This window comes from Rhinoraja longicauda, chromosome 29 (assembly GCF_053455715.1).
Source record: "Rhinoraja longicauda isolate Sanriku21f chromosome 29, sRhiLon1.1, whole genome shotgun sequence".
NCBI classification, from domain to species: Eukaryota; Metazoa; Chordata; class Chondrichthyes; order Rajiformes; family Arhynchobatidae; genus Rhinoraja; species Rhinoraja longicauda.
In genome coordinates, this window is record NC_135981.1 from 20,579,274 (window position 1) to 20,603,517 (window position 24,244).

Here is a 24,244-nt window from a genome sequence, read left to right on the forward strand (position 1 = left end):
ATATTCTGTCTTACCCCTCCCCCCCCCCCACCCCACCCTCCTCTCCCCCACCTCTGGGTTACGATACAGATTTTTTTTCCATTGCAAGGTTTAAACATGCGACCAACATCCACACGCCAAGACTGCAGAGCCACCTGAGCTGCCTTTAAAATGTGACTAGCCCAAGTGGACCCGTTGGGCCCAAACCTCTCCTACATTGGTGCAGCACCCTCTCCTCCCCCTGTCCACCCCTCTCCCCTCCCCCTCCCCCTCCCCCTCCCTCCTCTCCTCCCCTCCCCCCACTCCCTCCCTCCACCCCCTCCCTCCACCCCCCACTCCATCCCCCTCAACCCCTCTTATCCTCCATCCTCCCCCTCCCTCCCTCCCTCCCTCCCTCCCTCCCTCCCTCCCTCCCTCCCTCCCTCCCTCCCTCCCTCCCTCCCTCCCTCCCTCCCTCCCTCCCTCCCTCCCTCCTTCCCCCCCTCCACCACCCTCCCACCCTTCCTCTCCCCCCTCCCTCCTTAGATAGATTTAAACTTTAAAATGTGAATAACTTTAAAATTATAACACCGGTTTCAGTGAAACTTCTTCCATTAGCAACAAAGGGATGACAGTGAGTAAGGTGGGCCTAAAATTGTCGCGCTATCGTGTACCATTTTGGCTGTAGTTCAGGAACAAACAAACAAACAAACAAACAAACGAGAGTTTTAGTATATAGATGTTGATACATCCCTGAATTTGCAAGTGAGGATAAACATTTGTATGACAGTGTGAGGAAGGGTCTCCACCCGAAGGGCCACCCATTCCTTCTATCTAGAGACGCTGCCTGTCCCACTGAGTTACTCCAGCATGTTGTGTCTATCTTCGGTTTAAACCTGCATCTGCTGTTCCTTCCTACAACATTTGTATGACACTAGCAGGTTGCCACGCTGATCCCAGCCCCCTGTCCAGTCCTGGTTATTATTCATCCAGTCTATAAACGGCACCTAAATAGGCCAGTCGTCATTCACTTCATTGATGTTTGTGCAACCATTGCCTGTTTAATTTGGTGCACATATTTACCCAAGAAATAAAATCAATGATGCTGAAGGGCTCAAGATGCCGGTTCCCAACATCCAGCCGTGGCATAATTTTGATTGAAACTGGGCCGTGAGAAGGTCCAAAATGTATTTTGATAAAATTCTGAAATATTCCAGCAAAGGTTGTTGGAATGGTGCCCTGGGGCTGTTGTAGAAAGTTACAGCACACAAAGGACATTAGTGGAAGAAAATAACTGCAGATGCTGGTACAAATCGAAGGCATTTATTCACAAAATGCTGGAGTAACTCAGCAGGTCAGGCAGCATCTCAGGAGAGAAGGAATGGGTGACGTTTCGGGTCGAGACCCTTCTTCAGACTGATGTCAGGGGGGCGGGACAAAGGAAGGATATAGGTGGAGACAGGAAGATAGAGGGAGATATGGGAAGGAGGAGGGGAAGAGAGGGACAGAGGAACTATCTAAAGTTGGAGAAGTCAATGTTCATACCACTGGGCTGCAAGCTGCCCAGGCGAAATATGAGGTGCTGTTCCTCCAATTTCTAGTGGGCCTCACTATGGCACTGGAGGAGGGCCACAAAGGACAGGTGGGTAGACTGGTGGGAGCATTCAATGTCCTCATATTATTCATAGTGATTTTATTTTTGCTTTGATTATGTTTTAAATTGCTAAATTTGACTTTTATTTAATGCTTTATTTTTGCAATTAATAAGCTTCAAAGCCCAACATTTATGAAAACTCAATCGTTTGACACAATTATCGATTAATTTATCATGCCATCTTAAAATATGTGCCGTAGGCCCAAATGTTTGATACATTTTCATCCGCAGACGGAAAAAGCTGGGAGCCATTAGCTTCAGGGCATGGTCATGTGTTTATCCTGTGTAGACTGATGAAGAATTAGGTCAAAATGAATAAAAAGATGTCAAAGTCAAATTGATTCCTGGGTTGAAGAGGGATTTCTCTGAACAGAGATGGAGCAGATGTGCCTATTCTGCCTGGAGTTTAGAGAATCACATTGAGACATGATTCTGGGGCAGTTGGTGTGCGGATGTGGGGAGCATAGACCTAGGGCGACAGTCTCAGGATCGTGGGCTAAGTTTCAGGCTGAGATGAGGAGACGTTTCTTCTCTCGTTTGGCTGTTAATCTTCAGAGATGTCTAATCTACGGTGCTGTGGACACTGAGTCATTCCGTATGTCCAATGCTGAAAGAGATGGAAAAATTAGATGGGGAAAATGAAGCCTTGTGGGGCTCAGTAAGAAAGTGGAATTGTGATCAAAGATCAGATCAGCCACGATCTGACTAAAAAGCAAGGTTATCTCAAGGTGCTGTACATCCAAAATGTGTAGGGAAGAACTACAAATGCTGGTTTATAACGAAGATGGACACAAAATTCTGGAGTAACTCAGTGAGTCAGGCAGCATCTCTGGAGAAAAAAAGATAGGTGATGTTTCTGGTGGTAACCCTTCTTCAGACTTCCAGATAGAGCCACATCTAGCTCTATCTTTCAGTCTGAAGAAGGGTTCCGATCTGAAACGTCAACTATTCCTTTTCTCCAGAGATGCTGCCTGACCTACTGAGTTACTCCAGTATTTTGTGTCTGTCTGCTGTACGTCCAACTCTTGCTCCTATTCCTGAGGGTTCTCACAACAATGGGAACCTGTTAACCGAGAAAATTACCCCCTCTGGAAAAGAATGCAATGTGCTTCCCACTCACGTGCACAGACCTATTTTGACTTGCATGCACTTGCTTTTATGCAGCGGTTGCATTTTCGTGGTGGAAAAACCGCTAGCATAAATCAAATTGGGAAACAAGGTTTTGAAACGTCTGGAGCAGACAGACTACAGATTGTGTTGCAGACAAAGCAAGGAGATGAGAACGCTGCTAACCTGTGGTAACCCTGTCCAAGCGACTCGAAACATAGACAGCAACGCTTTATTTTCTATACATTCCCGGGGACTGACAAGTTGATTCTTTCAATATGGTCTTCATCTCGCTAAGATCTAAAGGGGCTCATCTGACCCCCACAAAATATTTGTCACCATGAGAGGGAGTTTGAAGTTTACACTTTTAGGATCAGTTTCACTTTAAATAAATGTCGACTTTGACGAGCAAGTTGAATTTCCATCTGGTTAAGATGCACGTTTGCAACTGCTGGGGATTTCAGGGCTGAGTTTCAGTTGCTCGCTGTCTGCTTCTCGCCTGATAAATGGGCAGCTGGCAATTGAAAGTGGGGAGAGCGGAAACACCTTCGCCACTCCATTAAAACCCAAGGCCTGCCTTACACAATTTTCAACCGGCTCTGTAAGTGGTTCGAGAGGCAAGCTCGCTTTGACACAGGGGGGGAGGAAGTGGCTCAAATGTGCAAACCAGCTGTCCGCACCAGTTGCAAGGTTCCGACTGCAAATGTTCGGGTACAAGCAGGCAGAATGTGTTCCCGGCACTTTGTCCCAAGCCTCCACCAGCTGGTCTTAAGGACAGAACTGAAGACTGCACATAAAAGCAGGCCAGGAAGTTTCAATGTAGGAGCCAAATAATATGCAGTGATCCTCCTTACCCTCAAGTGAATTTTGTAAACCAGCATCTGTGGTTCCTTGCATCCACATCCTCCAATATTAAGGACCCATGTCATGGTATCATCTCTCCTGGCTTCTGCTGAGACACAACCAGTAGCCATGGTTCAGCACAGGAGTCCCAATTTTCTGCATTTGGCCAGCTTAGGTGGTAGAGTGGCGCAGCTGGTAGTGTTGCTGCCTCACAGCACTAGAGACCCGGGTACAATCCTGACCTCAGGTGCAGTCTGTGTGGAGTTTGCACCTTCTCCCTCGTACAGGATGGGAGATCTCCTGTGGTCTGGTTTTCACCTACACCCCAAAGGCAATTAGGTTTGTAGGTTAATTGGCCACTATAAAATGCCTCTGGGTTGTAGGGAATGGATGCAAAAGTGAGAAGACAAAGATCTAGTGTGAAGGGGTGATCGATGTGCAGTGTGGACTCGGTGGGCCGAAGGGCCTGTTTCCATGCTGTGTCTTTCAATCAAACAATCGATAAATAGTTACGTCCAAGGGCACAAAAAGGCAAAGTGAACAGCATCGAGGGTTGCCTGCATCATATTTAAGTTCGGTCTCACAGCTGATGACAGAATGTTGCCCAGTGAATCATTTGCTGAGCTCTCAGCGCTGGGGCAATAAGAATTACAAAGTCCATTAGACTTGAGGGCCTCCTACTGTTGACAGAATGCCTTGGACTCACTTGCCTTCCCACACACCACCTCTGTGTTCACTAGTTGACAACAACAAGCAGCTCTGACAGACAAATGGAGAAAGTGATGGCTAACTCAAAGCATATTTTCTGAGAAATCAGTTTGCATTTTGAACATACACGTAACAAACTGGGTGAAATTCTTTCCATTGGTATTTAATGCAGAGTGATGATCTTACAAAAAGAATGTCTTGAGCTCGAAGCACGTTTATTTTTCATAAAACTACTGACAGGAGGTATGTCGTTCCATGTAATCATATAAAATATCCCAAAGATGGAATTTGATCTATTCATTTCAAAACTGTGAACGCAGAGGAAAATTGTTCTCCACAGGAATATTCTCTCACAGTAAATTTGTATTGGGCATTATTGGGATCAAAGAATTATAGGAGACAAGCACTGACAGGGTCTTGAATCACTTCCATGAAACATCCAGAGAGATATTGTTTAAAATACTTTGGATTGGAGTGTGTTGCTTGCACTTTGGCAGAACTAAAGGAAGCCCATTTCTGAAGAAGGGACTCGACCCGAAAAAATCACCCATTCCTTCTCTCCCGTGATGCTGCCTGACCCACTGAGTTACTCCAGCATTTTGTGTCTACCTGAGATTTTAACCAGCAGCTGCCGTTTTTTTTTCCCTAAGCCTATTTCTGACTTGTGGTTCTCTATGTGAAAGTCAGGAACGGGCTGGAAGTTGGTTGTTAGTGAGACTGGCCATTCAGTTCCATGCCAGCCATCTCAACCTGACTCAATTACTTGAATGAGATCAATGAGTTTCAATAAAAATGTAAGCGGAGGTAAATTATGATTAGGCATTCCGCTTCATTCTCTGTGAGTGAACACAAGTTTATTTTAGTTCAGTTTAGTCCAGACATGCAGCGTGGAAACAGGCCCTTCGGTCCACCGAGTGCATGCCGATCAGCGATCAACCATACACTAGTGTAAGAAAATAACTGCAGATGCTGGTACAAATCGAAGGTATTTATTTCACAAAATGCTGGAGTAACTCAGCAGGTCAGGCAGCATCTCAGGAGAGAAGGAATGGGTGACGTTTCGGGTCGAGACCCTTCTTCAGACTGATAAAACCATACACTATTTCTATTCTTACACTCTAGGGCCAATTAACCTACAAACCTGCACGTGTTTGGAATGTGATGGAAACCAGAGTTATATAGACATGCAGCATGATTTGTTTATTTTTCTTTTTAAATTAACCAGACGGGCGTGGACCCATTGGGTCCAAGCCTCTCCTGTGGGCCCGGCAACCCCAGTAGCGTCCAAGCCTCTCCTACCCCAACTGACGACCCATGGACCCGTTGCCGGCTGGGGAGTGTTCCCCGGGGCCGGGGGCCGGGCGAGGGGGGGGAGGAAAGGGGACAATAGACAATAGACAATAAACAATAGGTGCAGGAGGAGGCCATTCGGCCCTTCGGCCCTTCGTGCCAGCACCGACATTCAATGTGATCATGGCTGATCATTCACAATGTACCCTGTTCCTGCCTTCTCCCCATACCCCCTGACTCCGCTATCCTTAAGAGCTCTATCCAGCTCTCTCTTGAATGCATTCAGAGAATTGGCCTCCACTGCCTTCTGAGGCAGAGAATTCCACAGATTCACAACTCTCTGACTGAAAAAGTTTTTCCTCATCTCAGTTCTAAATGGCCTACCCCTTATTCTTAAACTGTGGCCCCTTGTTCTGGACTCCCCCAACATTGGGAACATGTTTCCTGCCTCTAGCGTGACCAACCCCTTAATCATCTTATAGGTTTCGATAAGATCATCTCTCATCCTTCTAAATTCCAGTGTATACCGCTCACCCCGGCTCTGGGCGGCCATCGCGGCTTCCAGAGCGACTCGTGGACCCGTTGGGTGCAAACCTCCCGTGCAGCAGCAGGTCAACGGCGACGGCCGTTGCTTTGAGCGGGAAGAAGCCCCGGCGGACAACCAGCGCGCTTTGAGTGCACGCGCAGATCCGGCAGCCATCTTACGTAAGTATTAGATCAACGGGCCCCAACTGCGCAGGCACGGACACGTTTGGTTCCCATCGTGACGACAAACACGGAGGTATTACTGCGCAGGCGTGGCTGACAGGCAGGGCAAGTGGAAAAAGGATTTATTAAAGTTTAAAAAGTGAGTTTTGAAGTTTAAAAAGTGAATAACTTTAAAAATCTAACAACCATTTGAACCACAGGCCGATGGTGAGTAAGGTGGGCCTAAAAGTGTTGCGCTGTTTTGGCTGTATTTCGGGTACGCACAATCAAACAAAGCAACAACCAAACAGACAAGATGAGAGTGTTAGTAATATATAGATTTCAATCACTTCTGCATTTTAAATAAAATGTAATTTTTTTACAGTTTTGTAGAGTTTGACATTTTTGTAGAGTTTGATTATTTAAACATTTTGAACTGTTCTTAAATAGGAAAGGTCTTCAGTAGCAGCAACTTGTTAATGATGAAACAAGGAATCGCAGATGCTGGTTTACAAAAAAGGACACAAAGTGCTGGAGTAATGCAGCAGGTCAGGCAGAATCACTGGAGAATATGGATAGGTGATATCCCAACTTCTTCTATCCTCACTCCCCCCAACTACAATCAGTCTGAAGAAGGGTCCCAACACGAAACTTCACTGGTCAATGTTCTCCAGAGATGCTGCTTGGCACGCTGAGTTACTCCAGCACTTTGCGTCAACTCGTTCATGCATTCTGGGCTGGTGTTTCAGGGCCTATCTGGTGAGGCCACCTGACTGCTCATGAACCTCTCCAGTACATGAATAGTCCGTGGCAGGAAACCATAGGGCTGCTAAATGTAGGTGCTGCCATTGGAATGGAACATTAGGTTTAGTTTAGTTTAGAGGTACAACGTGGAAACAGGCCCTTTGGCCCAGCGAGTCCATGCTAACCAACGATCACCAGTACACTAGTTCTGTTATCCCAGATTCGCATTCTACACACTAGAGTCAATTTACGTACGTCAATTAACTTACAAACCTGCATGTCTTTCGAATGTGGGAGGAAACCGGAGCACGCATAGAAAACTCCACACGGTCACAGCAGGAGAACATACAAACTCCATACAGACAGCATCCGCAGTCAGGTCCCTTTACTTTTAAAGCAGCAACATCTCTGCACCACTATGCCCCCCCTAACACATATGGCGAGGGTTAGCGTAGCTGTGTGTTTAGTTTAGTTTAGTTTAGCCTAGTTTATTATTAGCGATTACCTTAGCGAGGTACAGTGATTTTTTTGTGGCATGCTATCTAGTCAGTGAAAAGACTACACGTGATTACAATCAAGCTGTCGACAGTGTACAGTTGCAGGATAAAGGGTATAACGCTTAGTGCAAGATAAAGTCCACTAAAACTATTAAAGATAGTTCGGAGGTCTCATGGTTCAGAGAGAACATGATCCAACCCATTGTGATGTTATGAAATGGCATTGGTATAGTTCTCTTGCTTTTAAGAAACTCTTTTGTTTTTCTATCTAAATGAAGGGTTAGCACATCTGAAGTAAGTAGGTAATTTACTGTCTCGGATTCCCTTTGATATAAATGTACCATGTTCCCATTAGAAAGGATACCAAAGAAGAATTAACCTGCTTATACTTTTCCTTATGTGAAATAAGAACTTGGATCATACCCTCATGGAATCTCAAAGCTTTTATTAAATTAGATTTTTCTGAATTTTGCTGTACAATTTTATGTAGACGAATCCATCAATTAAATGTGTAGGAAGGAACAGCAGATGCTGGTCGATGCCGAAGATAGACACAAAGTGTGGGAGCAACTCAGCAGGTCAGGCAGCATCTGTGGATAAAAGGAACAGGTGACACTTTGGGTCGGCACCCGTGGGAAGGGTTTTGACAATAGACAATAGACAATAGGTGCAGGAGGAGGCCATTCGGCCCTTCGAGCCAGCACCGCCTTTTCAATGTGATCATGGCTGTTCATTCTCAATCAGTACCCCGTTCCTGCCTTCTCCCCATACCCCCTGACTCCGCTATCCTTAAGAGCTCTATCCAGCTCTCTCTTGAGTGCATTCAGAGAATTGGCCTCCACTGCCTTCTGAGGCAGAGAATTCCACAGATTCACAACGCTCTGACTGAAAAAGTTTTTCCTCATCTCAGTTCTAAATGGCCTACCCCTTATTCTTAAACTGTGGCCCCTTGTTCTGGACTCCCCCAACATTGGGAACATGTTTCCTGCCTCTAACGTGTCCAAACCCCTTAATAATCTTATACGTTTCGATAAGATCTCCTCTCATCCTTCTAAATTCCAGTGTATACAAGCCTAGTTGCTCCAGTCTTTCAACATATGACAGTCCCGCCATTCCGGGAATTAACCTAGTAAACCTACGCTGCATGCCCTCAATAGCAAGAATATCCTTCCTCAAATTTGGAGACCAAAACTGCACACAGTACTCCAGGTGTGGCCTGAAACATCACCTGGTCCTTTTCTCCAGAGGTGCTGCCTGACCCGCTGTGTTGCTCCAGCACTTTGTGTTTATCTCCATCCATTAAATGTTTTGCAGCCCAAAAGAAAAATAAATTGTATCTTTAAAGCATTGACCAAGATCAGGTTCTGCTCTTCCAGTGATACTGAAGAACCTCCTATACCCTCTTCAGCAAGTAGCTGAAACCCACTATCGTTTCATCCAATAAGTGCATCTGACAATAATCCTCTTGTAAGAGAGGGTCTACTCAGGTAAGATTCTCAGATTCTAAAGATTGCTTCAAAACCCATAAATTCTATCACCTTGACACGTAAAAATGTTTCAGCAGAGAAGGCTACCCTCTGAAACCTGTTTTAACAGGGTGGCTGGAAGCTGATTTGCAATAGTGATAAGCCATGCGGGTGTTTTTAACTTGATGTCCAATTCTGTCCAATACACAAGTTGTACCTTCTTATAATGTAACATCTTTATGAATGTTAAGAACAAATGCAACATCAATAAATATTTAAAAAAATAAATAGAAAAGCTTACTGAATAAAGCAAAGGTCACCATGAAAATAAACAACTTCTGCACAAGTTACATTGTCTTTCAGCTATACTCAGAATTTGAGGCTGTGATTTTGTAAATGTGTACGTTTTGAGGCTGTCGTTTATTAAATTAGCACATTCTCCCTGTGACTGTGTGGGTTTTCTCCGGGTGCTCTGGTTTCCTCCCACATTCCAAAGATGTGCAGTTTTGTAGGTTAATTGGTTTCTGTAAATTGCGCCCATTGTGTAGGATGTGTAACTGGAATAATATGTTTTCATAGAGTCATCGAATCATAGAGTGGTACAGTGTGGAAAAAGGCCCTTCGGCCCAACCTGCCCACACCGGCCAACATGTTCCAGTCACACTAGTCCCACCCGCCTGGGTTTGGCCCATATCCCTCCAAATCTGTCCTATCCATTTACCTGTCTAACTGTTTCTTATATGTGGGGATAGTCCCTGCCTCAACTATCTCCTCTGGCAGCTTGTTCTAGACACCCACCCCCCTTGTGTGTGACAAAGTTACCCTTCAGAATATAGGTTCCTGATTACGGACCACTGAATGATTTATTAGATATGTACATTCATATTTGTGCAAGTACGATTAGGACAGTTAGTCCTCTGATAAGATGTTGTTTATAATGTTAAAATTATGCTTTAGCCCATGCTTGGTTCTTGAATATAATTAAATTTTAGCAAAGCAAAATTCAATCAGTCAAGAATATGTCTAGGGGAAGTACTTACACCTCTCATTGAAGTGAAATTTGTGACTTTGCACCAAATCACACAGACCTGTGTGTGCATGTCAGAGCACGGTTAAAATACTCCACATCAGCTTAAGATGTTTAGTGTAAGTGGTCTATTACTTACGATGTTCCCACTGCATTTTCAGCTATGTAAAGCTGAACAATTTCTCCATGGCAACAGGAAACTTGAATTTCAGGAGTCTGAAATACCAATAAGAAGTTGAAAAATGTTTTGCAGGTAGCTGAATTATTGCGAAAATGCTGACAATCATGATTGGAACTTAATTTTTTTTCTCAGGTGCTGACATTTCGCTTATATATTTTCAGCATTTTCTCTTCATTATTTCAACAGATGCAAAGCTGCACTCATTTTGTGAAGTGTATTAACGCACTATACACTCAAATAAAAACAGAAACTGCATAAAGAACTCAGCCAGTTGATAAGTGTGGATATGGAAAGCAACAAAATTGACAGCCTGGATTTTCTGGAAACAAAAAAAGGGCAGCAATTTTCCAACTCCAAAACTGTGCAGAAGCTCACATATATTTGAGTTCTTTAGTAGTCAGTTCAACCCTGTGATTGCTGACAACGTTTTTTTGTGGAATTTCCCATCAGCTTGGCTCTGCGCTGTTGAGTTCAACGCCAGCTTCCTGTAAAAGCATCACATCAGGTAACAGCAGGTTTAACTGGTGGGCAAACAGCAACAAACAGCTCTGCAGAAGTTCTGGGCTAGTATCTAGGCTGACAATCTTCATTGATGCTGTCCACCCCATTTGAGTATTTCCTTCACTTTCAGCCCAGCATCCACATTAATTTGCTTTTGAATCCATCGCTGAACGTTTATTTATTTTCATTGCCGTGAAGAGGTTGCTATGCATCACTTGTAAAAAACACTTAAGTAGTCCTGATCTCCAAAAACAAAGTAAGCAAAAGAGATATTGGGAAATGGAGACATGGGAAATGGCAGACACTGGAATCTTGTGAAAATGTAAAATGCTGGAGGAACTCTGTATGAAACCATGATTTAGGAACAGCGTGTCATGTTCCACTTGAGCAGCATAAAACCCAATGGTATGAATATTGCTCTCTAACTTCAAGTAACTCCCTCTCTCTCCATCCCTCCCCACCCAAGTCACCCCAGGTTCCCGTTCTCACCCAGCAAACAGCTAACAATGGCCTGTTTCCTTTATCATCATTACTTTTTTTGCACATTTTTCACTCATTTGTTCTATATTTCTACATCACTGTCTATATCTCTTGTTTCCCTTTCCCTTGACTAGTCTGAAGAAGGGTCTCAACCCAAAACATCACCCATTCCTTCTCCAGCATTTTGTGTCTATCCATGATTTAGGAATATTTATAGATTACATCATAGGATTTATCAAATCATCCCAAATTTGTAAGCAGTACTGAGACTATGTTCGGTGCCTTTCTTGTATGATAAATAATATTACTTACTGGGTGTATCTTTCAGAAAAACATACCTCAGTTCTTTAGGCCCAGCGTGTATTAACCTATTGTCAGACACCCACGCTGTTAAAGCAAAATGTATAAAAACATGCATGTGGCATGTCCAATACATACAACACATCGGATTGGGATGGGCCTGTTATTCAGCGTGCAACCTTTCCTTCTTTGGACAGTGCCTTTAGCAGTTACACAACATATCCATTTTCAATTCACATGCGGAATGTGTTTTTCATTCAGTGATAGAAAAAGCATGCAATTATTCAAGCTGCCCATTTTAAAAACAAGTCATAAATTATATTACAATAAATGTTATTTAATTATTGATCAAGTCAATTTAGATATGGTTGAATTACTTCTGCTGGTTAATAATGAAATGCTGGTTACAAGATTATTTTTAATGGATTTTCACTCCAGGAAGACTATTCACAAATAACAACGTTTTTTTTAAAAAACCCTGCAGAGTCTGCAACTCTGAAATTGAAAACGGAAAATGTTTTAGCTCCGGGACCTTTCATCAGAGCTGCCCAAGAATCATCAAGTCTAAGACACAAAGTGCTGGAGAAACTTAGCAGATCAGGCAGCATCTGCGAGGGAATGAACAGAGGACATTTCGGGTTGGAGCCGTCTTCAGACTCCAGACTTTAAACCAATCTGAAGAAGTCCCAACACGAAACATCGCCCGTCCAATCCCTCCAGAGATGCTGAGTTCCTCCAACACTTTGAGTTTTGCTAAAGTTTCCAGCATCTACACAGCCTGTTATGTTTCCGCATCCTCAAGTCCACCTCTATTCATAAATAGTGTCGGAAAATAATTGCAGATGCTGGTACCAATCGAAGGTATCACAAAAAGCTCAGCGGGTCAGGCAGCATCTCAGGAGAGAAGGAATGGGTGAAGTTTCGGGTCGAGACCCTTCTTCAGACTCTTCTTCAGTGTCCGAACGCGAAACGCCACCTATCCATGTTCTCCAGGGATGCTGCCTGACCGGCTGAGTTACTCCGGCACTTTGTGCCTTTTTATTATTTTCATAAATCAAGCTGGGCTTTGCAATTCTACCAAGAAGAAACACTGGGTGGCGCCATTGTACATTGAATGGTACCTTGTCAGCCAGCGAGACTGGTTAAGAAATCGGTTGTCTTGGGCGCTTGGCTCAGTTGTTTAGTAAAAGAGTTATTTAATTGAAATGTGATCAATGCGTCGTGTCCCTTTTCACACCCACAGCAAACGAGTGTTATTAAAATAAATGTAGTGTCAATCATGTGAGAATTCAATCTTCTCTCTGTTCATTTTCCATAAGTTTCAACGTCGGTATGAGTGCAATCCTGAAACAATTGTAACTAAATTTGTTATTGTGGGTTTCATAACAAGTATATCGATTGAATCCCATTGCGTCCCCACCACACACAAGGATAGCAAAATCAGCACCTTCTCCCCCATATTAATTAGTAAGCATTCTTGCCTGAGTCAGAAGGATTAGGTTCAAGTGTGACTCGAAATAATGGATCAGTAAAATCCGGGCTGGGAATGCTGCAATGTTTGAGGTGTTCTCCTTTTGGGTGAGAGGTGACCCAGAAATTCCCAACTCGCCGACTGCCATAAATGCGCCGCTGTATGTGAGAAACTGTTTGTTCTAATTGTTGACTGCTTTTCAGCCGACAACATTGAACATATTCATCGTTAGTATTTATTCACAAAATGCTGGAGTAACTCAGCAGGTCGGGCAGCATCTCAGGAGAGAAGGAATGGGCGACGTTTCAGACTGAAGAAGGGTCTCGACCCGAAACGACACCCATCCCTTCTCTCCTGAGATGCTGCCTGACCTGCTGAGTTACTCCAGCATTTTGTGAATAAATACCTTCGATCTGTACCAGCATCTGCAGTTATTTTCTTATATTCATCGTTAGAATCGAAAATGAATTACAAATTGTTTAAAATATCGCATCTGCCATTTTGGAGATATTACATCCACTATTTATGATGAGATTGGGAGAGTTAGCCTAAGCATAGTTGGCATGTTTTAACAATAAATGAACTTACTATTTAATTATTGTTATTATTGTAATGGTTGAAGTAGGTCATATTATTACGTTGCCGCTTGCAGGAGTTGACTGTGTGAAAATTGGCTGTGGCGTTTTCCACTTTCAATTCAAAACCTGCGTCTTTGACTGTAATCTTATTGAAGCATTCCGTGAAAGTTAAGGGCGCTTATCTGAAGTCAGGGCTTCGCCTCTTTGCGGCGATTCACATGGGACAGACAAGACACAAAATGCTGGAGTGACTCAGTGGGACAGGAGAGAAGGGGTGGGCGACGTTTCGGTTCGAGACTCTTCTTCAGTTTCTGTATTCGGTGTCAACCAGCATCTGCAGTTCCTTCCTAGACAGTAAACGGGGACTGGTTTGGAGAGAGAATGCATGGCGCGAATTGCCCATATGTTTTGTTTGCCTAGCTTACACAGTAAGCCGGGAATAGCATCAATAAGTAACACGCTAACATTACAGCAAACATTCCCTCCCTCCACACATTCAGGTAACATTACACATGCGAGACATTGCCCTAAATTAATGTAAAGTATGTCATTAAGTTTTATGTAAAATATTCCAGGGTATATATTGTGATTTGTAGTATTTGCTAGTTTCCCTGACTTATTAATGGATCTAATGGGCCAGTTAAAGTTTGTTCGAATGACGGACTCAGTTACATTTCTCCAGTTTTCAAACTTATTCATGTTCCTCCACTAAGTTTTCTGGACCCTCTTGAAAAGGCGTTATAAAAAAAAAAAACCTGCCGACGGTCTGTATTCTCCTTTTCTGGCGTGTCAGGTAAACAATTAGTCACCATGACGGCGAGTCAAGAGTAACTTGGCGCCTGTCGCTGGTGTAACTCCGCGGGGGTGAGGTTGTGGGGAGCTGGCGGCTATCCGTGACTCACAGTCGCTGCAGCGTTTCTGGTTTCTGGTTCCTCGCTTCTCGCGGTGGAGAAGGGTGTTTCGCAAAAGGTGGAGACAGCATTGTTTTTTTGTGTGTGTGTCAGGCGTCTGCAATCGTGGAGAAACCTGCAGCGCAGGTTAGACCACACCTAACTAACTCCCAGCAACCAAAACACTCTGATGCATTGCTGGAGGTGGATTTGAAGTTATTTTGCAGTTTGGTAATCTTGCAAGTAAAAAAATAATAATCCGAATATAAGTGTACATGGTAGCATAAGTGTACACGATAGCATAAAGGTAATGCACTGATTATAGATTAAATGGGTATAAATGTCACAACCCCTCGAAAATTGTGTTAATTTTAAAGGAAGATAATATTACAGCAGAAAACATAAACAAAAAAATATAGATCCTAAATCGGGTATCGAGTTCAAACCCCATCTCAGGCATTCGGCCAGGAACTTAGCGCAAAGTTTGAGATGACCCCAAACTCTGGTAACATATCTGAAGGGTCTCGACCCGAAATGTCACCCATTCCTTCTCTCCAGAGATGCTGCTGTTACTCCAGCACTCTGTGTCTATCTCTGGAAATACTGCAGTGTACGGGCTAAATGCAGGCATTTCAAACGAGCTGGTGTGTAATATTGTGCTTAGATTTCCTTTGCAGTATTTCTAAGTGTGCATAAGTTAACAGCAAGAAAGTGGCCGGCAGAAAATATTTTTTTTAAAGAAAATAAGTGAGTTGCCGATCCGATGGGTTTTAAGGTAAACGTGTTGGAGCTTGTTACGAATTCTGTTTGAGATTCCTCAAACCCCTGAAAATGTATGTTTGGAAGGAGCATCCACCGACAGGCAGACACTTTTAATAGTTGAGGAAGAGTGATAATAGACTTGGCTCCACAAACACGAGCGTGGGAAGTCTGAAAAACTTGAGGCTGCTTCCCCCGGCGACATCCCTACAACCAATAGGCTTTCTGCATCCACCCTTCTGCTCCTTATAATTAGGGGTTTAACCGCGCTGGCTCGTTGGGTTACATCAGTTTGCCTTGAGTTGCAATTGCTACAAGGATCTCGTCTCTACGGAGCAGAGTAATGTGTGCACAGTCCGAGCTTTAAAGATTTGTTTTTTTTGTTTGTGTGTGTGTGTGTTAAGCATTTTTGTTTTGAAAGAATGAGCTACGAGAAAAAGCTGCCGGGTCTGTTGACGGACATCCGGAGTTCCATGGGGTGTCATCCCGCGAAAGATTCGCCAACTCTTCCAGAGTCCACGGCGACAGATGTTGGTTACTATAACCCGCAGAGCTGCCACCCCCCGCACGACTACTACCCGACTTCAGCCTATTCCCAGACCGTCAACCATTACCCGTATCACCAGTTTAACCTGAACAATCTCCCGGGGCCTGGCTCTTACTCGGAGAAGCCCGAGTACGCTTACAATAACTCGTACCGCCAGTATGGCCATTTCCACAGAGATCATCAAGTATCTGCGGCTGACAGAGGTAAGGACTCGTGAATTAAAGTAGTATAAGAAAATAACTGCAGATGCTGGTACAAATCGATTTATTCACAAAATGCTGGAGTAACTCAGCAGGTCAGGCAGCATCTCAGGAGAGAAGGAATGGGTGACGTTTCGGGTCGAGACCCTGCCTGACTTGCTGAGTTACTCCAGCATTTTGTGAATAAAAGGACTCGTGAATTAACCAGCCGCTGCTGTGGAGCGAGAGAGTTTGTGGAAGGCGCTCTATTTGCAAACGAATTGTTGAATATTGCTGGATTTTCCAAAAGGGGTTTACGGGAGAGCTCCGTCGCTTAAACGACCGGCGAAGACGCTGCATGTTTGCATATGACCAGTCACACCTGACCGGTCGTTAAATAATTGAACTGTGTTAATCAATATAGCTACACTCCCACACAAAGTGCTGGAGTAACTCAACAGGTCAGGTAGCCTAACCCGCTGAGTAACTCCAGCACTTTGTCTCCTTTTGTGTATTAACCAGCATCTATCTGCAGTTCCTTGTGACATTATAGAAACCAGGCACAACATTGCACATAGACACAAAAATGCCGAAGTAACTCAGCGGGACAGGCAGCATCTCTGGGTAGAAGGAATGGGTGACGTTTCGCGTCGAGACCCTTCTTCAGAATATTCAGTAATATTGCACGATGATTGCACATACTGGAACAGAGAGGCGAATCGGTAGAATATACACAGTACCAGAGCATAGACTCCAGCGGCGAAGCAATCGATGGTCTGGCGCTGTTATTAATGCAGCCAAAGCAGAGCCAATGCCTCGCGGTGGGGTATGTATGCGGCACTTTGTCGGGAGATTCCACTGTAAATGTCACGGCAGAAGTGACCAGGACCTTCAAGACTATTTCATCGTTAACTAAATAATTTGAGTTTTAAGTAAGAGTGTTCACGAGGGCACCGGTCGAGACAGGAAAAGTCAAGCGTTCGATTCTTTGGCGAAACCAAGATCTCAGGGAGGGGTAAATGCGAAAATCGTGTGGACTCTTATTAGCGGGGACACTATTTTTTGAAAATGGCTTTTTTTGCAGCAATAGGAAGCTAGGGAAGTTCAGAGGCGGTCATCAATAGATGCCCCTGTCAGTTGTACACGTGCACCGTTTAAATATAGTTTACATCGTTTTATCAACATACAAAGATTGTTGTTTTTTTTTGCATAGGCGTGGGGCAGCGCGGAATTATGTTTATAGAGGTAGTCCGACCCAACCCCGTGTGGCGAGGTGGAAAAGTGGGTCAGTATTGCGTTGGGATCATAAGACCAGTTTTAGCTTCTGGTCATACGGACTCGCGAAATCTGGTCAGACTCGGTCCGGCAAGGCGAGAATGTGTAGGGTCTACATTGCAAACGTGGATTGGGGATTATGAGTCCCATTTTCCCCACGATTGATAGACGAATTCTAAAAAGGGGAAATTGACAATAAGCAACACAAGATTCGCAAATCACGGTACCTGAATTGGTACACGTGACAATAAAAGACCTTTGAAACCTTTGAAGATGGCCTCACGAGTCCGAGTGACCCCCCCCCCCCAAAAGAAACCTTTATTCAGAATGTAAAAAATATATACACAAAATAAAAAACGGTGCCAAAGAACTCTCCAGATATTTTCAACGTCTATACATTTATCTGTGTCATATTCAATAGTGTTCGCAACTATCCCTAAACCAAGCATAATTGCCATTCTTGTGACCCTGCTGTGAAGATAGCGGCTTGATATAGCACTGTGCTTTCCCACTCTGTCAGGGTACCATGCTTAGTGCCATGGGCTCACAACATATGTAAATATGTCAAGTTATAGGTAACTAAACACGATTACGCTGGGCATCAAAGCAGCGGAATTGGAAACTGGGTAGGGGAGTCCACGGTCAAATGAGACAACAACTCGCTCGTATCTTATAATAGTAATTATTAATGATAATAGTTATCCACCCTTTCCCTCTTTCTGTAACGTTGCAATGGGAATAATTATTGAACTCAGCAGCCGTATGAGAAAATAGCCCAGAGTTTAGAGACAGTATGTTTCTCAATTAGACTAATCAACGTGACACCCTTGTCGCCTAAAGGAATCCACCAACAGATTTTAATTCTCTGTTCCATTTGATTTATTCTGCGTGAAATTAAATCCCTTGGGTAAGGGGAAATAATTTACCGACTGCAGTGTTGTGAAACTTCGACCATTCTAGGAAATCTTTGTGTTTTAAAGTTTGTTTTCTTTTTGTTTTTGTGCTGCAGTTTCAGTGAAAGAAGAGCCGGATCCCGAAGTGAGGATTGTCAACGGGAAACCCAAAAAGATCCGTAAACCGCGAACGATCTACTCCAGCTTCCAGCTGGCCGCTTTGCAGAAACGTTTCCAAAAGGCCCAGTATCTGGCGCTACCTGAAAGAGCGGAACTGGCGGCTTCAATGGGACTGACGCAAACACAGGTAAGACTCGCTAATCTCACAGTATCGGTGCGCCCACTGCGTTTGCATTTCACTCTGTATCCCCAGGCTAAGGCTTGCCCTGGGAAGGTGAAGTTAGTATCAGTGTAGATTTAGACTCCACGCCCGTTTCTGTTGTTGGAAAAGCCCTCCCTTTCTTTATTAACCGGGTGTACCAGCTGAGATAATGATCCCTCTTAAATACCTTAAATGTCTTCCTAGGACGTGTATCCCAACCATTCCACATAATCTCCCATTACTTGTCCTTTCCCGTTCCTAATTTTTCATAAATCTGCTTTGCAGGCTAAATAATATTTCATAATATTATTTTCCTTAAATATTTTGCTCCCTGTCATTATATAGTTATTTCTATCGTCAACCCTTGCCCCTTATCAAACCTCACGAGATAAGCACCAACTAAATTGGGATAATGTAAGACTGCAACATTTCAAGTGTTGGACTAATTCATGAGCAGTGGTGCAGACAGGAGTAGTGTGTATTCATAAATTGCTGGAGTAACTCAGCGGGTCGGGCAGCATCTCAGGAGAGAGGGAATGGGTGACGTTTCGGGTCAAGACCCCTGGTCACCCATTCCTTCTCTCCTGAGATGCTGCCTGACCCGCTGAGTTACTCCAGCATTTTGTGTCTCCCTTCGATTCAAGCCAGCATCTGCAGTTTTGTTTCCTACACATAGTGTGTATTCATGTTACCTGATTAATGATAAAAGAGGATTCAGCAAATATTTACATCCATTAAGTTTATGTCCACAGATGTGATTCTCTACATTAATTAAACTCAGTGTATTGCCCACTCCTGTATTTGAACCAGAGTTGCCATACCATCTATGCAAGTGGCTGGATAGAACTCAGAGTCTCTTAATGTCTTTGATGCTCAACTATTTGGAGAATTCTATCGCTCAAATCAAATTTTGATGTTAAAATGCACAATTGCCTATTGCTGAACTGAGAAGTTGTGGCTTAAAAACCAACAAACAATCTTCTCTGTTGGAAAACATTAGAAACACAGGTAACATTGGAGCAAAATATTTCAGCTCAAAGTATTTCAAAGGCTCTTCCAAAATATCTTCTTAGTTATTTAAGATAGACTGCCATGGATTACTTAAAGGGCATCCATGAAAATCGTGAAAGTAGTATTTTCACAATTTACAAGTTTAGATAAGTTAAGTGCTAGAATGACCAACAAAAGGAATTAGATAATTGCACTGAAATAATCCCTGCAATAATTGCTATGGTGTGCATAATTCCAAGAGATGAATTTATAATAGTATTTCCCACTACTTGTTTATGTGCTTACTCTTTCATGTTCTTAGTACTTGAAAACAAAACCTATCTTGCCAATTGTAATTATTTTTTCTTTCCTATCTTTCCAGGTGAAAATTTGGTTTCAGAATAGACGATCCAAATTTAAGAAGTTATATAAAAATGGGGAACTCACAATGGAGCACAGTCCCAACAACAGTGACTCAATGGCATGCAATTCACCTCCTTCTCCAGCTATCTGGGATAGTCACAGTACGACTAGGAATCTCCTCCAGCATCAGACCCCACATAATTCTTCTCAGAACTACCTGGAAGACTTCAATCACTGGTACCCTACACACCCTTCAGACTCTCACTTGTCAGCAACAAATTCACTGCACCAGACCTCAGCTCAGAGTACTGGAGCAGTCTATTAAAACTTTTATTTTTACTTCAAAAACTTTGAACTCTTTGCCTTTTACCTTTTTTGGAAAACTCCAACGTGCGTGTATCCTATAACTTTTAACACTAGGGGTGAAAGCTCCTTAAAGGATGAATAAATAAAATTTGACACCCATACTTCATGAAGAATCGGGGTGGAAATGAATTGCTGAGCAGCGTGACTCATTTAATTACAGACACCCTGCATCCCCTTTTGCATATGTAGTGATGCACATCAGTTGTAAATAATATCCAAAACTGTATATCAAGAAGAAAAAATCAGAGCATTTTGTAACTCTGTTTGTTGTCAGATGGTTGTTGCATACCGAACTGATAATTTCCCCAATTTCAGTAACAAATAATATTCTACATTTTTGCCTAAGTTTTATTATGTTATTTAAGGTTTTTTTTTGGTTTATTGGAGTGGTTAAATTATTACTGCCTGTATATTATTAGATTAGCAGTCATTTTGTTTAATGCAGCAGATATAAGGTATCAATTTGAATGATGTCTAATGCAATATGATAAAACAACATGGAATTTACCATAAAATAAAAACTCAATTTGCAATAGATAATATGATGGTACAAATTTTCTGACAAATAACAGGAACTGTATTTATGATATTCTGTCTAAAATTATCTTTTTTTCTAAACAAAAATGTACATAACATTTTACACATCAATTGTAGAATAATTAAGGAACACCCTTGCGGGTAATTTTCAAGAACATGTATGACACTGGGAGGAATTCCTCAAAGACATCCTACATTTCTTTGGAACAAAGTGGCTTGTAAAGGAGACTCAATGGACAATAAACTCTATTGTAACTTATGGTCTGTTTTGTAATAAAATCTTTTAAATGTTTGATGATATTCTTGAGGATAATGTTAATAAAACTCATCATTCCATGACCTGTTTTACTCGCCTTATTTTTGGGAAAAGATGCCATGAAATACCTTGACAAGAATGGTTACCCAAAACTAAACTGCTACTTGAACTCTTAATATTTACGTTATGCCCCATTAAGTCAAAAAGTCATAAGACATTACTAAATATTCATACTCGCGCACGAAGTTGCATTTTATTGAAAGTATCATTTTGGGTAGTGTTTACTTTCATCATGTTTATACTAAATGATCTATTTAAAGTGACCCAAAGTTGCACCTGTATTTTAACGTAGGACCAGAAACATGCCTGCTGTTAAACTGTGAGGATAGTTCACCAATTTACATTCTAATCCATTTCCTGGATCGTGCTTACTGTACAAATTGGAGCGAGAGCCGAAAATACAACAAGGAAATGTAACTAGATGGAAAAAATATCAAGAGCTGCGTAAAAGGGTCAGCATGCGGATAGTAAATAGTTAAAAATACACCCATCTCCTGCTATTAAAGGCAGTTTGGTTGGAGGGCTGCGTGCAAAAGCTCTATAGGCGACAGCGAGGCAGACATGCTGGAGACACTGAGTTGTGTGGAGCAGGATTTTATTAGCAACTACTGCCAGAAAAAAAACTGCTCCATCGCCTGGGGTTAATATCGTGCTAGAATTCGCATACCAGCAAGTGCATCAAAGCTGTTGCAATTGCCAGGCTGACTACAACAGGAGCTGCCCGATTTAACCCCTTTCTTACCAAACTCAGCCTCCGAATACAAATAACACCGTCCGCCTTTTACAAGGGCAGGGATCTGTACACCACTTGATTGAAGCGGGGCTGGGATGGAGGATGAGACGACGGAGCAGAGGGGGGGGGGGGGGGGGGGGAAATAGATTGTAACTCAAGGCAAATGACACAAGTTTTTGAACTATCCTGCCCCCGTCCTGTAATGCCCCATGCACCAGACGAATGTTTAGGGTGGGAAATATTTCAAGTATTTTCATTTTCCTCAGGTAACACATAAAGATTGGAGATCCAAATAATTAACTCAGAACCGATTCAGATTTTGGTATTTAACAGCTTTGGCTGTGACTACACCTACTCCTCGGCCAAGACAGATTTTAAATAATGTCGCAACTTAATCATTCAGCCTCACGCAAATATCAGGGGAATGTAATTCATAACTCATAACCGGAACAATGAATATAACCGCCTTTATTAACAAGACGCTTCATATGTTGAAATGCAAAGACATGCTCTGTACAAGCCTTTACTGTAGTACTGACAACACTCCCATTCGTTTATAAACGGGTCGGCGGGTGGTCCATTTTATCAGCGTTTTGGGTGTATTTGTATTGGTTTGCACATCTATGCGTATAGGTGAACGACGACAATACCTTCCTCGGGTCGTGAGTACGTGTAAAGGTTCCTTCCAGCGTTCCGGCACGCCAGCGCAGCGTCCAAACAACATCAACTGCTCGTGGATCAGTTATTTGTCTGTTGTGGCGGGCGCAATAAACAAGTCTGCGTAATAGACACGCTAGATTAAATACCGTGGGTGGTAATGAAAATGATATAACGGGATCCTAACAACAGTGCAGTTGAAGTGATGTTTATGCCTTTTGCAAATGCTGGAATCTTGAGCAAAAAAAACCAAACTACTGGAGAATCTGTATAATGTGAACCTAAAGTCCCATTATCAACGAGAGGCCAAGAAGATTTAGCGTACGTTCGCGGGTTGGTTTATACACTCTCTGTTAGCTTAACCAGGATGAGGCCAGTCCTCTGTCAGGGTAATTTTAATAACGCCAATGATTCAAATTCATCTAAAAAGAATATTTGGGGCCAGTAAAATAATATTTGCACCTGAATGAATGGCTTTGGCCACAGTCGATGGTGACACCTGTAAAAAATCATTTGGGAAAGAGAGTTCCCGAATACAGAAGTCTAAATAATTAAATTATATCGGCGGATAAGAACAAAGACCGGTGGTTTCATGGAAGCCCTGAAATATAAATTAGAAGCAGCAGTTAAAAGACACTCATCATTTATCCGTCCTCTTTATTAAAAAATGCAGACATGACATTCGCATTGTTTCACTGACATTGGCTGTTATTATGTCGTCTCATTATCCAACTAACTACACTATAGGCTTTGTTGTGGATGATTTACAGATAACTTTCCCCTCTGCGCATAAACGTTCCTCTAAGATATAGCTTGCTTGTGTCAGGATGGTCACAATGAAAGACTATAATTTTATGATTGCACTCTATAAAAAAAACGGTGGGTGGAAATGTCCAGTCTTATGTGTGGCGGTGTGGATGTAATGCGCGGGAAACAAGCGAACGATGCATTGTGATTACATCGAGATGGTGTTACAATTTTATGACTTGTCCTCATTACAAATACAGGTACCTCAGTAAGTTTGCAATGTTAACAGACGCCCAATGTTGTGTCAAATGCATTCTCGTTGCCACTGCAGTACGTCCCGAATTGTCCTATAACGAGCTACTTTTTTTTTTACAAAAGGTTTTACTTAAAAGGAAAACTAATATATTTTGGGGTTTTAAACAAAAACAAAAACAAGTTACAGGAGGAACTCAGCGAGTCAGACAGCATCTGTGGGGGGGGGGGGGGGGGGAATAGAGGGACGACCTTTCTTACCCGTCGGCTGTCCATTCCCTCCACAGATGCTGCCTGACCCGCTGAGATTCTCCCGCAGTTTTTTTTGCTCAAGATTCCAGCATTTGCAACCTCATGTGCCTTCGTTCTGAGGTTTTGTCGGGAACAAAAGGACCAGAGGCCTCCTATCATAACCGGTTATACCTTCTCCGAAACATAGGCAGCCTAAAATTCAACTAAAAGACCAACAAAGTGGATAAACGAGGCATTTGTTCTCACTTCCCGGTTACCGCATGAATTATATTTTAAGTGAAGCGTTGTCGCTGAGTAGTGTATCGATTAGTACCACCGTGTCAAATCGAAGAGAAACCTGTCACTTTTTTCACTCCGCTCTTTTTTTTCTCTCCAAAACAGTTTATCTGACTACTTACAATACGCATGACTTTACCACCAGACTCTGTGACAAATTTTACGTTTGAGATACGACAAGATTAGATTGCCTGGGTTTGATATTTATCTGATTTAATCTGCACAGGTGAACTGGTTGCCACAACCTTGCTGGTTTTGTTGGGTACTTTGAGACGGGATTACTTTTATTTATTTTTAGGTGTTTTTGCTTTCCATGTTAAAATTGAAAGGATTTATAAGACATGGACAATTCACCGTCCACTATCCAGAACAGTTATAGCAGATACGTTGACTATACG

At 42.8% G+C, this 24,244-nt stretch overlaps 1 protein-coding gene across 1 annotated transcript; it reads left to right on the top strand.

The window, feature by feature from the left end:
• Positions 1-15,434: 15,434 nt before the first annotated feature.
• Positions 15,435-20,917, top strand: dlx3b (distal-less homeobox 3b). Its single transcript, XM_078424451.1, has 3 exons — positions 15,435-15,891; positions 18,152-18,342; positions 19,730-20,917. The coding sequence occupies exons 1-3, from the start codon at positions 15,564-15,566 to the stop codon at positions 20,033-20,035; spliced, it is 825 nt and encodes a 274-aa protein (XP_078280577.1). The 5' UTR covers positions 15,435-15,563; the 3' UTR covers positions 20,036-20,917.
• The last annotated feature ends 3,327 nt before the right edge of the window (positions 20,918-24,244 follow it).